The sequence below is a fragment of the Microcaecilia unicolor genome, chromosome 12, assembly GCF_901765095.1.
Source record: "Microcaecilia unicolor chromosome 12, aMicUni1.1, whole genome shotgun sequence".
Classification (NCBI taxonomy): domain Eukaryota; kingdom Metazoa; phylum Chordata; class Amphibia; order Gymnophiona; family Siphonopidae; genus Microcaecilia; species Microcaecilia unicolor.
The window spans coordinates 76074521-76090184 of record NC_044042.1 but is presented as its reverse complement, the minus strand read 5'-3'; the positions used below and the strand labels follow the sequence as shown (position 1 = coordinate 76090184).

General features: G+C 45.4%; 1 protein-coding gene across 2 annotated transcripts in view; it reads right to left on the bottom strand.

The window, feature by feature from the left end:
* Nucleotides 1-15325, bottom strand: part of LOC115481687 (cytochrome b561) — a 28120-nt gene extending 12795 nt beyond the window's left edge. Inside the window, exons 1-4 of one of the 2 annotated variants that reach the window (XM_030221012.1) lie at nucleotides 15192-15325; nucleotides 7286-7531; nucleotides 3971-4069; nucleotides 3784-3887 (exon numbers count right to left, since the gene is read on the bottom strand). In XM_030221012.1, the coding sequence (XP_030076872.1) occupies nucleotides 3784-3887; nucleotides 3971-4069; nucleotides 7286-7490 (408 nt within the window). In that variant the 5' untranslated portion in view covers nucleotides 7491-7531; nucleotides 15192-15325. Of the gene's footprint in view, nucleotides 1-3783; nucleotides 3888-3970; nucleotides 4070-7285; nucleotides 7532-15174 lie in introns of both variants that reach the window. The other variant, XM_030221011.1, reaches the window with a different exon arrangement.
* Between the last annotated feature and the right edge of the window lie 339 nt (nucleotides 15326-15664).

Genomic DNA, 15664 nt, shown 5'->3' with positions numbered 1-15664 from the left:
GTTTCCGGCAGCACATGACCACATATAGGGAGGCAAAAGTTTGCTCTCTATCTCCACCTGCTGGTAGATGGACACAACCCACCAGTCTATGGATTGATCAGCTTGATGATATGGAAGAGGAGTTTGAACTGTATGTGGAAATGGATAGGAAGCCAGTGAAGTGACTTGAGGAGAGGGCTAATATGAGCATAACGACACTGGCGGAATATTAGTCATGCAGCATGCTGGTAACCACTACTACTATTTAACATTTCTAGAGCGCTACCAGGGTTACGCAGCGCTATACAAAAAACAAAGAAGGACAGTCCCTGCTCAAAGGAGCTTACAATCTAAAGGACAAGGAGTGCAGACAATCAAAAATTGGAACAGTCTAGATTACCTGGGTGGAGGTACAATGGTTAGGTTCCAAAAGCGACATTGAAGAGGTGGGCTTTGAGTAAGGATTTGAAGATGGATAGGGAGGGTGCTTGGCGTATGGTCCCGGGGAGTTTATTCCAGGCTTAGGGTGAGGCGAGGCAGAAAGGGCGGAGCCTGGAGTTGGCGGTGGAGTTCTAAATTTATTTTAAAAACTTGTAATCTGCTTAAACCTAAGCGGCTGCCATAAAATCATACATAAAAGAATCACGAAATACTTATACACAAACTATATGCTACTGGTTATGAAAAAAAACTAAAAACGCTGCTATTCTCACCACTGCTGGTTCCCAAATGCCATTAACAAAAAGCAGTCTTTAATAATAATGTCTTAAACTGCACCAAATAAAACCAACATAGGCAACCCCCAAAACAACAAACCCCCACCAACCCAAACAGTTTCTCCCTGCCAAAGAGAGGCTCACACACAATATGAACAAAGAGTATAAGACTTTATAGATAACACAATTCCTCATTAGAAATGCTCCTCTGCAGCCTTCCATATCCACCATGGCAAATTAGCTGCTCCCAACCTTTCCACTGCTGCAATTTCAGATCTAGACATCGCACATAACACTTTCCAGCACATGTTTACATCATGCTGAGATAAGTTTTTCCCCACTAATTAAGAATCAATTTGTGTGTGACACAGATCAACACATCACAGATTTTGGCAGTGGTGTAGCTAAGGTTGGGCCTGGGTAGGCATAGGCCCACCCAGTGGCGGAAACCCACATCAACATCTCTCCTCCTCCATGGCACCCTGGCATCTGCCTGCCCACCACTGAACCCCATCCCTCTCTAGTGTACCTTACAGGCATCTCCGGCGCCTGTTATGATCCATTATTGCTGCCTAAGCCGGCTCCACAGGCTTCCATTGGCCAAGTCCCGCCCTTGCTGTCATCAATGCCTGCTTCCTGTCTGGCAGGATCCAGCCGATGGAAGCCTGTGGGGCTGGCACTGGCAGCAGTAATGGATCACTGCATGTAAGGTACACCGGGGAAGGATGGGGTTCAGCGACGGCCAAGCAGATGCCGAGGCGTCAAGGTGGAGGAGAGATGTTGATGAAGTAGGTGAAAAAAAACCTACATTTTTTAAAGATCTCTAGGGTGGGAAGGTGTGGAAGGGCCCATTTAACTCTGGGCCCATCCAAAATACTGGGTCTGGCTATGTCAGTGGATTTTGGCATGACTTGAAAGTCAACTTCCAGAGTTCTGGCTGGACTGAAAAAGTTGCTGTATCCCAAAGTAGCCCTTATTTTTCATCTAGGAAGACCACCAGAAAGCTGGTGCTTTAGAGTCGGCAGACAATATGGAAGAAAGGGTCCCGACAACTGTCTCAAATCACCATCAAGCTCCTTTGGAGGAGCTGAAAGTCTCCAATTTGTAGGTGTCCAGACATCCCAATGCATGATAAAATACAAGGGTTGGGTAACAGCAGCCAACAAGACTCTTAGTGGCTTATCACAAAACCAAGCCCAGTCCTTGTCTCCACTGAACTTGTAAGTCCCTTTCCCAAATACTTCCCCCCCCCCCCCCCCCCCCCACTATGCACCTTGTAGGGTACCTGTGATGCAAAGAACAACAAAAAATTAGAAGCAGTCTTGCAGGCTGCTCTCAGCTTTTTACAGGCTACTGCATGATCAGGCTTGCTCTCCAGGGATGCCAGCTTCACTCATATGGAGCAGATACAGTGCTGCAATTGTGTCCAGCAAAATACTTGGAACTGAGTAGATCAAATGACTCCTGCAGTTCCCTCAGAGGGTCTTGCGTTTACCATTTACTAAACACACCGACAAACTGTTGTCTGGTATATCTCTGAAAATTGAACTGAGCAATGGGAGCATGCTCTGACTATTGCCACGTAGTTTTGGAGATTTTCTCCAGATCTTTTAGGGTTTCACTCTAGAAAGAAGCACAGGATGCTCAGGAAGCTTAGCGGAAACAGTCATAGCAGGAAGAAAATAGATAGGGATGTTTCCACAAAGCTGCTCTTTTAACCAGAGCCAACTGGTTAATTGGTGAAACTTCAGAGAAACAGGACATGCTGGATCACAAGAGCCAGAGGTTCCAAGCCAAGAAAAACAAGAGAAAAGATAACGGGCATAATAGGGATATTTCCTATTATGGAAACAGTATGACAAGGCCCTATTCTGTAGGCTAAGGTACTTGGGCTTGGAGAACATTACTAAATAGCAATTATTCTGGACATGTTTCTAGGGGAACAGTGTACCTCTTTTTTGGCCTAAGGTTTCTGCCAGACTGACCAATGTAAGGAAAAATGCCACAAATGGGAATATAATATTTATTATAGATATAAAAATACCAATATGCAAATGCAAACCATTTACAAAAATATATATGTGCACTACAAAAATCTAGCTCATCACAAAGCGATAAAGATATCCGATAGCTAATCAGATAAACTATAAGTACGAGAATACACAACTAAAATATCTTGTACAAATTAGGCACTTAGCAGTTAATTATCCTACTGACCAGAGATCCTGAGACAAAACCAGTCATTCACAGAAAACATATTCCACCGCCCAAGACCTGGCAGATCATTTCCCCAATAAGATCCTCCAAATTAGGTCCGAACTATCGAAGGCTACTCCAACACAGGAAAATAGCCCAACCCGTAATTCAGCCTTAATCGCCAGAGATCCTACGACCGACTAAAACCAGGAATCTGAGAATATTCTCAACCACTAACAGCTGAGTATGTAAGTTCAATAATGTTGAAATGCTCCCAAGCCAACTGGTCCCTGGATCAATGCCCAAAACACCTACTCAAATCCATCCCTATAGAAGCAGTAAACTGGTTACTCAATGATCTCAATGAGCTGTTAAAAACTGGGCTCTCTTCCTTCCGATATGGGCAAAATTGTTCTCACTCCGCTACTGAAGGGATCTGGGCTACACACAAGATCGCCTGCAAACTACCGTCCAGTGGCAAGCATACCCTTTTCACTAAAGCATTAGAAACCTACATTAGTAAATAAAACTCTCTTTTTTTTTATCTGGAAAATTTTTGTATTTTATACTGGTCACAATTTGGCTTCAGATTGTCCCATAGTACGGAAACATTACTGCTAGTTCTAACTACATATCTCAAACACCTATGCAAATTTGTTGAAGTTATTTTTTTCCGTTTTATTATATTTTAATTGTACATAATTTTGATCTGTCTGGTCAGTAAAGACGGTATAAAATTCAAAATAAACCATGAACCATATATGGAACAGCTTTCTAATTCTTTAGTCTTTTTAACTTTTGTAAATCATCTTGCAACATTGCTAGAAACGGTGGTATATTAAATTGAATAAGCCATACATCACATGTCAGCCCTTCCCGTGTATGTACTTACCTGTACAAAGAATAGGGTGAAGGTAATGATACCACACCAGCTATGGAGACTGTACATATCTGTAATGTTCTGCTTCTTGTGGTAGTCAAACACAGCAATGATGCCTGGAAGAAGAGAGAGAGCATGTGTGAGAATTTACAGCCACAGACAGTGCATAATGGTGCGAGCGACACTCATCAGGACTCACCTATCAGGGCGATCACAAATGCAAAGACATGCAGGGTTCCATGCAGTATCTTGGTGACACGTTTCTTCTCATTCCTAAACACGCGATACACCAGGAGAGCTGGAAATGAAATACACATATGATATTATGCCATTCTGTACAACAGTCCACCTTCCACTCAGCACTACCACGAGGGGGACGTAACAAGTCTCTCCTTCCCCTTTGCCCAGCGCACTGGTCCTGACTCAGCGGCAAATTTCCAGCAACCCCATTCCTCACTTTTGAAAACAGAAATGCTTCCCAAAAAGTGCCAACCAGCATCAAAAAAAAAAAAGGCACAAGGTACAGGGACGTCTCTCCCCTCTCAGCACCTTCTGGGTCTTTTTCCAGCTGCTGAGGAAGCGAGGCAAGCTGCATTTGGCTCCATGCTCATTCCAGATACAAAGGACATCAAACCACCAGCACTTTGTATCTTAAATTGGCAGTAAGCAAAGCCAGTCCAGTCGCCACTGTGCATCATGGCTGAATTCACTCCAAGAAGGGACCCACACAAAGTCTTGAAGGATAACAATTCACTTAACCCTCCATTGCCCTGGGTACAAAACAGGTTGTGAGCGCACTAGGAACAGAGAAAGTGCTTTGATTGTACCACAGAAACGCTGTATATAAATAACTTAATTTAAAAAAAGAAAGATCTGGGCGAGCCTGGCACCAGGGTCGTAGCCAGACCTCGGCGGGAGGGGGGTCCAGAGCCCAAGGTGGGGGGCACATTTTAGCCCACCTCCCCCAGCCACCGACACCCCCCCCCCCCCCCCCGCCACAAGGTACCTTTGTTGGCAGGGATCCCCAACCTCTGCTAGTCTTCTTCAGCGCCGGTCTCCGGCGCTGAAGAAGACTAAGGCTGGCGGGGGTTGGGGACCCCCGCCAGCAAAAGGTACCTTGTGGCGGTGGGGGGGGGGGGCAAAGGTGGAGGGGGCCCATGCCCCCACCTAGCTATGCCCCTGCCTGGCACATGACCTGATCACTCCCCTCTACCACGGACTTAGGCAAGTCACTCTCTCCCTATGCCTCTTGCTTATGCCTGGCTCTCTATGCAAGATAAGGGACAAGTCAGCCTCTCTGTCACACTCAGCTGATCCTTCTTGCCTGAATAAAAAAAACACACCCAAGGCTATGTGTACCACGAGAAGAACAATAAGCAGTGCATGCTGTCACAGCCATCAGACAGTTTCTTGTCACTTGTGTACTTTACACAGTGTACAAACAAAACATGGGTGGATGATGACCAACCCTAAGCCAGAAGCAGGTTTCCCACTGGATATGTGCCAGGATCCTGCCACGTGCCAGCTTCTGCTGCAGCAGGGGAAAAATATATAAATGGAGGTGGGGGGGGGGGGGGGGGGGGGAGATGAGGTATGACCTTCATGCTGAATCTACTTATGAATTCGGGAGAGGTTCTGTGCCAGGAATATGCACGATTCCTCCACCCGACTTCTGCTTACTGCAGGATGGTGCAGCCTTTCGCTGGATTACCCTCTATTTTCCCCATCTCCCCCTCTATCTTTTTTTTTCTCTCTGTTGTATGTGTGCAAGAATGAATGATGGTCTTCCTTTCCTATCAAACTTTGGAGTTCATTTTCTTACTTTCTGAAAATGTTCTATTGTCAGTATTGCAAACCACCTAGATCTATTCATTAGCTAAGGTGGTATCGTAAATTCTTTCTACATAAAATATATACATTTAAATAAATTCCCTCCCACCCAGGAGCGAGATTTACTTCAGACAAAGAGGAGGGAGGGCCAATGAATCAAGAGCTGCTGTGTAACTACTGTGGTGACCTGCAAGACAAAAGCAGCTAAAGCTGAGGAACATGGAGCGGGGAGAGTCGGCTTAGGAGATTAAGAAGGCCCATACTGTGTATATGCGGGGTCGTGGGGGTCATCGTTTTCCTCACTAAAAGAAGCCAGTGAGAAAAGGATGAAAGATACAGGTAAGCTGTTGCAACCCTTGGATTCTCCCACCCAGTCATTAGAGAACACGCAACAACTGTCCTCGGCTCAGCACAGGGCATGGAAATCCCCATCCACAGCCAGGTCTGCTGCTATTCCATTACTAAGACCTTCACTCACAGCTCTGCCCATGCACCTTATTCTTGCCCTGCAGAAGTTCCCCCCCCCCCCCCCACCCAGTACAAAGATCCCTCACACACCACCCTACCAATGCAGCTCACTTCCTGCTAATCCAGACCCCTCCCACAATCACATTACTAATGCACCTCACTCCCATCCTGCAGAAGTACCCCCACACTACCAATTGCCTCACTCCTGCCCTATGGAAGTATCCCCTCACTCTTCCAGTGCTGAGACTCCTCCCATACACACATACCTCACTCCCACCCTGCAGCAGTGCTCCCTGTCCTCCCTGGGACCCCTCTCAAACATACCATTCTACCGATGCACCTCACTTCCCACCATTCCAATACAAACATCCTTCCCAATGTGCCTCACTCCCACCCTGCAGACGTACCCCCTTAACTCATCCAGTGCTGAGATCACTCCCATACACACACCGCACTACCAATGCACCTCACTCCCACCCTGCAGAAGTATCCTCCATTTAATCGGGAAGGTGGTAGAACTAGAGGACATGAATTGAGGTTGAAGGGGGGCAGACTCAGGAGTAATGTCAGGAAGTATTTTTTCATGGAAAGGGTGGTAGATACGTGGAATGCCCTCCTGCGGGAGGTGGTGGGGATGAAATTGGTAATGGAATTCAAACATGCTTGGGAGAAACACAAAGGAATCATGTTTAGAAGGAATGGATCCATGGAATCTTAGCGAAGATTGGATGAGAACGCCCGTAATTGGGAAGCAAAACCGGTGCTGGGCAGACGTCTACGGTCTACGCCCTGATCGTAACTGAATAGATATGGATGGGCTGGAGTGTAAATTTTAAGGGGCTTCAACTTTAGCTTCAGAACTTTTAGTACAAGAAGAGCGCTGGGCAGACTTCTACGGTCTGTGCCCTGAGAATGGAAAGGACAAATCAAAACTCGGGTATAAAGTATCACATACCATGTAAAATGAGTTTACCTTGTTGGGCAGACTGGATGGACCGTTCAGGTCTTTATCTGCCATCATTTACTATGTTACCAAGACCACACCCACACCCCTTTTACACTACCACTACACCTGACTCCACCCTGCAGCTCTTCTAATATTCCAGCACTAACCCTGATGAAGCAGTGCTGTCAAAGGCTGCCCAATCCTCCTGGCTGACATATCTCTTTGTGGCTGTTAAGGACAGTGTTTGGTTCCGATTTACACATTACTCACCATCCCCGCACAGGAAGACCATACCAATCACCATGCAGAGTGGATGGAGGTTGAACTGTAGATTTCCTTCCCAGGCAAACCCGCCCCGGTAATGGGCCATCCATGCCCCAGTGACGAACAGAACTGCCAGCCCCAAGACTTGCGAACCTGCCACACACCAATGGAGCCAAGCTGGGCTATGTGGCCTCCCAAGGGCATCCTCCATCTGTGAATAAGGAGACAGAGGCAGTGTTCCAGGAATTCAGCCTGTAAACAAAAAAAAAAGTGAAATTTCATTTAGTTACTTATAACCTACAAAACTGGTCAATCACCCACATCCAGGCCTATGGCAGCTCAAACGCAGATTAACAGCATAATGTAGTGGAAATGGTAAGCTGAGCACAGGATGGATGTTAGCAAAAAAAAACCATGACTAAAATGACAAATGAAATTGTTGTCACGTTTTAAAAAATGATTATGAATATAATATCCAACTGGTACTACAAGTATGCGCAGACTGAGCCCAGGCCCAATCTACCCACATCTCCTCGCTCCAGAGAGGCTCTCTCTGGCCAAAAGGATTTCTCGTACTGCGACTCAGAGGACCAGCACTTAGAACACGAGCCGAGACACCAACATGTTTGACTTATCCTGAACTGTGCTGAAGCTAATGGTCCACAAACAAAAACATGCACAGTATCAGTATAATAAACTTGAAAAAGCAAAGAGACCAAGAAATCCAAACTAAGAACCACATATGGGTAGAGAAGAGGAGGAGGTGGGAAGCTGAACTCTGCTTATGATCCAACATAACCACCCTCGCTACCACCAATTCCCCTGCGCCAGCCCGGAGGAAGGAAGGGAGTTCCTCCTCCTACTCTATTTCCAGCTCAGTTAGAACCGGTGCAACACACCTTCATTCACAACTACTCCAGAGATTTCCCCCTATTTTAATCACCCTCATCTCCAAAACAGCAGGTCTGATCAGGGCACTGATGGTTCACTCTTTCCAGGACCCCGCAAGCATCGGTCCTGAATCCAGTGCTGGGTTTCCCCTTCCCTTATATAAATAATGCAGAGATCATCAATCTACATTTCTTGGTGGGGAACAATAAAACACGCATAATAATCATATAAAAACACAAATTATAACTGACCCTGCTTTGACATCGTCATATCCATTTGCCATAACACATACACACTCCATGTTACCGGAACCATAATCAACCAATAAAGCTCATATCTAGAAGTTTGCCTAAATAAATGGCTTTAATCTAATCTAATACAATGCTTGTAATCCACGAATACCTTACAAATTCAGTGTGGATTACATACCTGGGAGAATACAAATATAATCTCATCATATAATACAATACACTAAAAAACCCCTGAAAAGGAAGTATCTTCCATGGATATATAAACAGATCTCTTTTAAATAACCAGGTTTTCAGACATTTCCAAAATAAAAGATAACTATTAAAATGTCTGAAGTCCATAATTTCTGTTGCCACAAGAAGACTAGTTAAAAAGGTTTACCAGTCTTGTGGCAACAGAAATGTGGACTTCAGACATTTTAATAGTTATCTTTAAATATTAGCAAATGCAAAATCAAAGAATGTCTTAACCTTGAGACACTGTTATAGGTTGGAAAGATTAGCAGTGAATGTATATATATTGAGAAGAGCCTGGTAAGATCTTAAAAACAGCAGCACAATCTTTAAAATAAAGCCTAGCCTGGACAGGTAGGCCAATGAGCCTTAAGTTGCTTTTGAAACTTTTCTGTCAGAAATTAATCTTCATTCCAATGGTAAGGAACACCACAGCATAGGGTCAGACACCCCAAACACAGAGCTATGATATTCTTTTAATTGGACATGGTGGAATGATGGAGCATTTAAAAGGCATTTCTCAGAGAAGCAGATCTAGTGAGCAGGGGCATTGCTACCACTGAGCAAGCTCAGCAAAATGCCCAGGGCTGCCTAATGGTAGGGGGACTGCCTGAAGTTGAGCCAACCCTCTTTCCCTGTCCCCCCTTCCCGCCAATCTTTCACACCTGCAGCGGGTTGCAGCAGTCACATATAGTAACATAGTAGATGACGGCAGAAAAAGTCCTGCATGGTCCATCCAGTCTGCCCAACAAGATAAACTCATATGTGCTACTTTTTGTGTATACCTTACCTTGATTTGTATCTGTCATTTTCAGGGCACAGACTGTATAAGTCTGCCCAGCAATATCCTCGCCTCCCAACCACCAGCCCCGCCTCCCACCACCGGCTCTGCCACCTAATCTCAGCTAAGCTTCTGAGGATCCATTCCCTCGGAACAGGATTCCTTTATGTTTATCCCACGCATGTTTGAATTCTGTTACCGTTTTCCTCTCCACCACCTCCCACGGGAGAGCATTCCAAGCATCCACCACTCTCTCTGTGAAGAAATACTTCCTGACATTTTTCTTGAGTCTGCCCCCCTTCAATCTCGTATCGTGCCCTCTAGTTCTACCGCCTTCCCATCTCCAGAAAAGGTTAGTTTGCGGATTAATACCTTTCAGATATTTGAACGTCTGTATCATATCACCCCTGTTTCTCCTTTCCTCCAGGGTATACATGTTCAGGTCAGCAAGTCTCTCCTCATACGTCTTGTAACGCAAATCCCATACCATTCTCGTAGCTTTTCTTTGCACCGCTTCAATTCTTTTTACATCCTTAGCAAGATACGGCCTCCAGAACTGAACACAATACTCCAGGTGGGGTCTCACCAATGACTTATACAGGGGCATTAAAACCTCTTTTCTTCTGCTGGTCACTCCCCTCTCTATACAGTGCTCAAACCTTCCTCTCTGGCTAGCAGGGCCTTTCTTCTACTACATCCTGCCCGCAGGACATTGCATCAGAGACAAGAGGCAGCAAAGGCTCCACCAACCAGAGGCAGCTTTCAACGCTGTGTCTGCCATGACCTGCTGTAGCGTGTTGGGGCAGGGAGAGAAGCTAGAGAGATATTGGTCCCTGGGGGGAGGAGGAGCAGATATAAGGAGAGAGAGAGAGAGACTGGACTGGATTGCAGGAGAGATGCTATACCAACAGATGGAGAAGGGAGAGAGATGCCAGACCATGGAGGGGCATGGTCTGGCATGCCCTGCCCCCCCCCCCCCCACACTATTATAGATTGTAAACCGCCTTGATGGTTTCTGGAAGGCGGGGTAGTACATTTTAATAAACTTGAAACTTGATCACCAGCTCCAGCCAACCTCTGGGGAGGAACCAAACCCATTTTCCTCCCCATAGCAGGATGGAGCACTGCCCTGAGCCATCAGATCCACTCAGTCTTATGTTTGTCACGTAAGAGCAGTGTTTATCACCCAGGTAGACTGTTGGGTCTGGAAGGTCTGTATTGAATTACGATAATAAATACAATTTTTACCAAGCGCTCTACAGCTGTGGGACACAATTACCGAAGACAGGTCATAGTCTGTGGGTCCCTGACAGCATCTGCCCCTTAATGGCAAAGTGGATTAAAATAGATGGCTGGTTCAATTAGATCTTCCTGCAGATAGTAGGTGGCCTGAGGCTGGGTACTGTGAATGTCTCTATGTTCCACTCTGACGCTCTTCCATGCTTGAAAAACAGTGCAGAACAAGAAGAGTCCTGCCTGCAAAGTCTTTAAACCGCTCAGATCATGACTGACCACAGAAGGGGGCAAGCCTAGAAAGGTTGCCCAAATCTGGCTGCTAAAATGCAGGGCACAACATGTGAATTCTATAACGCCATATAGGTGCCTGTGCATAGAGTCCCTCCTTGCAGCTCTGCACTAAGCATATAGAATACTGCCTAGAGCCCAACCAGCTCTTATGGATTCACGCATGTAACTGCCACTTACATTTAGATGCTAAGATTATAGAATTGGGGGGGGGGGGAGGGGGAAACGTCAATGTATGCAGTAGAGAATGACACGGGGACGAGGATCCACAGTAACCTTGGGGATGGGGACGGAGACGAAGCTTGCGGGGATGTGGCAGGGACAAAAACTTTGTCCCTGTGTCATTTTCTACTTTGAAGCCTGTTATTGAACTGGACTGTTATAAATGTTTGAGTGATGCAGACAATTATTTTGATATTTTGGAAAAGCAACCAAACATGCTGACCACAACTAGCAAAATTTGCATGGGGGGATCCTGTACATCCTGCTACCAGCACATCTTCTAAGAAGACATCTTCTATTGCAAGAGGGACTGTGGAAGACAGGAGAGCTAGACTGAATCCTGAGATTGTTGATAACTTTAGTCATCCACAGATTTAAAAAAATCATAACAGTGCTTCATAGGGCATATTTTTCTCCTCTAGGGCATACAGAACAGGTTGTATTTTGCACCTCTGGACATTTTAACAGGATGGATTAGGATTCTTGGGGTAGTAGAAATCAGCTATTGTTGGGATTGGAAGGGTAGAGGGTGGTGGCGAAGAGGGTTATTATAACTGGTCACTGTTATTATTGTTTTCTATTTGTAATTTATACACAATAGTTGAACAGCATATTGTTCCTTTTTATACTTTAATAAAAAGATTTAAATATAAAATAATTGTTTGAAGCTTCTGCAGATGAGGACAGAGCCCATGGGGATGGGGACAGAGCCTGCAGAGACAGGGCTTGCGGGGACAGAGTCAGAATTCACAGGGATGGGACGAGGATGGATACAGGGCTGGCGGGGACAGAGACAGAGCCTGTGGGGATGGGGCAAAGACAGAACCCACACGGATGGGGCGAGGATGGGGACAAACTTTGAGCCCGTGTCATTCTCCAGTATGCAGGGCTGCAATAAAAATAAAACAGTGTAACAGTGCTGAGACTGTTGTGTGAAAGAATATACTCAATACCAGATTCAGCCCCAGCTTTCATCACGGGATGCCCTCCCTCTTGCAAATGAGAGAAGTGCCTGTCATGTGAGCTCACCTAACCCTGCTGCTGGAGGCTCAGTAGTTATGCACTTCAGAGGTGCTCAAGGTTACAGACCAGCTGGTTGGATTGGAGGAGTAGCCCAATGGTTAGAGCAGCAGGCTAAGAACCAGGGAAACCAGGATTCAAATCCCAATGCAGATCCTTTGGACCTTGGGCAAGTCATTTAATCCTCCGGTGCCTCAGGTACAAACAGATTGTGAACCTTCTGCAGATAGGTAAATACTCATTATACTGAAGGTACACCGCTTTGTTAACTTTCAAACCTGCAAGCGGTATATAAAGAAGTTAAATATTTTTTTTTAAACATGGCTATATATGCAGTTTTTGGACAGCTCTACAGGTGACACACGGAAGACCTTGTTGTGGCACTATGCTATAAAGGCCTTTCTGAACATTTTCAGTTTATATCAGAACTATCCTGAATGTTTCATAAGCCTGAAAATTACCAGATCTCCCTCTGACATCCTGAACTAACGTAGCACAAAAAGCCTGCACCCAAGGTAGCACTAAAACAGAGCTCTGGACCACTACCCCTTACTGGCTATAGGTTTTGTGAAGGATCTCGCTTAAAGCTAAGGGAACAGAGCTAGGGCCTGCGCAGCAGCCTAACGGGGGAATAAGGTCCCTAGCTGTAAGTGACTGCTTAATATTAGCTTAGAGAGCATCTTCATAAAATCCAGTCATAAATGTTGCAATATGAGGGAACCTGGCCAGGAAGGGCGGAAAATGTAAAGGAATCAGAAAAACACCAAACAGCATTCAGGCAAAGTACAGCCCTGACTGGACTGCTCTCTCTCCCTCTTCCCCAGCACCACTGTGAATTTTTAAGAAGTACCACACCTGCTTACTAGTCTTACATCCTTTACAGTCATAGGCCCTAGTGGCTTGTAGTCTCTTATTAACATAAGATCATCACTGCACCTTGCCACATGCAAGCACTTCCAGCAGTAGCTCTGAAAGGTACATGTGTGCTGTGAAACAGTGTTTTCTCCTGTGACCGAATGAGACCCTGTTTCTTATGAAGCATCTGGGAATCCTATTTATTTCTCAAAAATAATGAGACTGGAACAGCACTAAACTCAATACACTAGCTGAATTTTTATTATTAAAAAAAAGGTGTACTCATTCACACCCTGATTCACCTTAGTGGGCAGCCTGGATAAGCCATCTGGGACTTTATCTACTGTCATTTGCAATCTTACTATAAGCTTTGTTGTAACTACCCATGTAGGCAAATTCCATGTCCCCAAGGTGAGCATTAACAACACACTGGTTTTCAAACCTGGTCAGGTTTTCAGGATACCCACAATGAATATGCATGAGAGAGATCTGCATGCAAATCTGTCTCATTAATATTCAACCTTAATGGCTGGAGTGCCTACAGGACAAGGTTTGGGAACCACTACAAGAGTGTATAATTGTGTTGGCTTTCTTCAAGGGACACCATTATGTTATGGTTAAGGTTTATAGTTGATTGATTTACAATCCTCTGGACCAAACCACAGTACAAAAAACATGCACAAATTTTGTAAAACAATAATACATATACCGTGCGAGGGGGAATCCAAAGCACACCCGAAGGAGCAACAAACCAACAAAAGCACAAGAAGCCTTCAAGGGTAGGGGCGTCAACTTATTTTATTAATCGGCCCCGACACGGTCCATATTTCAGCAAAACCACCTATCAGGGGTCTTGCAATGATCACAAAATCCAAGATTGTCAAACAATCAGTGTAGAATGTTATATCTTAATACACAGAAAAGACACCGACAAACAGGGCAGGTACAGAGATAAAAGGACCTAGCATTTCTTTGCAATTGTACAGCACGGGAGAATTTTTGACACTTATCTCTGTATTAAGATTTAACATGTATAATAATCTTGGATTTTGTGACTACTGCAAGATAAAATTAAATTTAAAAACATCTGAAATTTTACACCTTTTTTCTTCAGATCTGATATTTAAATAGATGCATTTGGAGCTACCCTCAGTGGATGCCTGGCTCTTCTTCACCTGACTATTCATCTTCTACAGGGTCAATTATAATCCACCTGCTTCCCCAAGAAGATTATGTTTGTCTAGGATAGGATGGCCAGATACACATTACGAACAGGTCTTTGCAGAGAAATGAGGGCAGAGTGAACAATATTTCCCGATATACAGATTCACATGGAGGTCTGTAATAAGCCTTTTCTCTATACACATAGCAAAAACTCTTTCTTTCCTTTCCCTGAGATTTCAAACACCAGAACTTTTTATTCCTTAAGTGACATAACGATCTCCAAGACACTGGTGTAAAAATTCTGAACAAGGTGTTGGTGACTCAAAGAAGAAAGGGCCCCAACTGCAGCAGTTATCCCAGATCTCCTGAGCTGGATTCCACTTCTTTTGGGATGTGATGTCTTAATTTGAACTTCACTGCTCCAAGAGATTGTTTTATGTTGTAAGACTCTGAAGCTGTAATTGATGCAGACAAATGCTGGAGTGTAAGACCCAACATGGGGCACGAGGGAGGAGATGGCAGTGGGTTCAAGGGGTTCCGGGACCCCTGTGATCTAGTTTTTAACCCACCCAAGCTACACGCAGCAGGATAGGGTTTATGGCTCCACATACATACATACATACATACATGCACCCCACCCTCCACCCTACCCTACAAGCCCAGGACCAGGTCGACAACATGCAATCCCTCCCCATAAGTACTCCTTAAAATCTGTAACTCCCCCCCCCCCCCCCCCCATTGCTACTCCTTCCCATATATACTCCCTAGGATTGAATGTAAAATACACCCCATATAAATCCTATCCTGGGGGTACAGATCCCCTATCTTCCCATTCCTACCTCTTCCTCCCCCGATCATAGTTGTTGCATGCACCCTCCCCCTACAAATCCGACCCTGGATGGTTTATAACACCCTTTGCTGCCACTTTTGCAGCAGGTGACGGTTCTTCCTCCTACCTCCTCTTCCAACGGACCTCTTCCTGCTTCCTGAACGGGCGGGACCCGGAGCAGCAGCAGCAGCAGCAGCAGCACCTCCCCAGAGCCAGATCCGGGATTGCTCTGATCCAGCGGGCTCTAGGTAGGTTTGGGTGGGTCTCGAGCCTGCTGCTCTCATGACGGCACGGCAGGCTGAGGCGAGGCCGGGGTTGCCATGGTGACGGGACAGCGCTGTCACCGCCCCTTTAACGCTGCAAGTGCCGACACGTCCGCGAGCGGGCAAAAGAGAAGGAACGGATAGGTCGGGATTCTCCGGGGTCGTCTCGTGAAAACTTTAAACTGACTTTTTTCTGCCTCCGTCGTACATTTCTGGACTTTTCACATTTTTTTTTCATTTAGTCCATTAGATGTCGGTAACGCTGTGACAAGTCCCCTGGATCCCCCTGCTACCACTTTAAAAGCCTCCTGCTGCTCTCGCGACCAAGGAGGTTTAATGACAGGAGACGAGAAC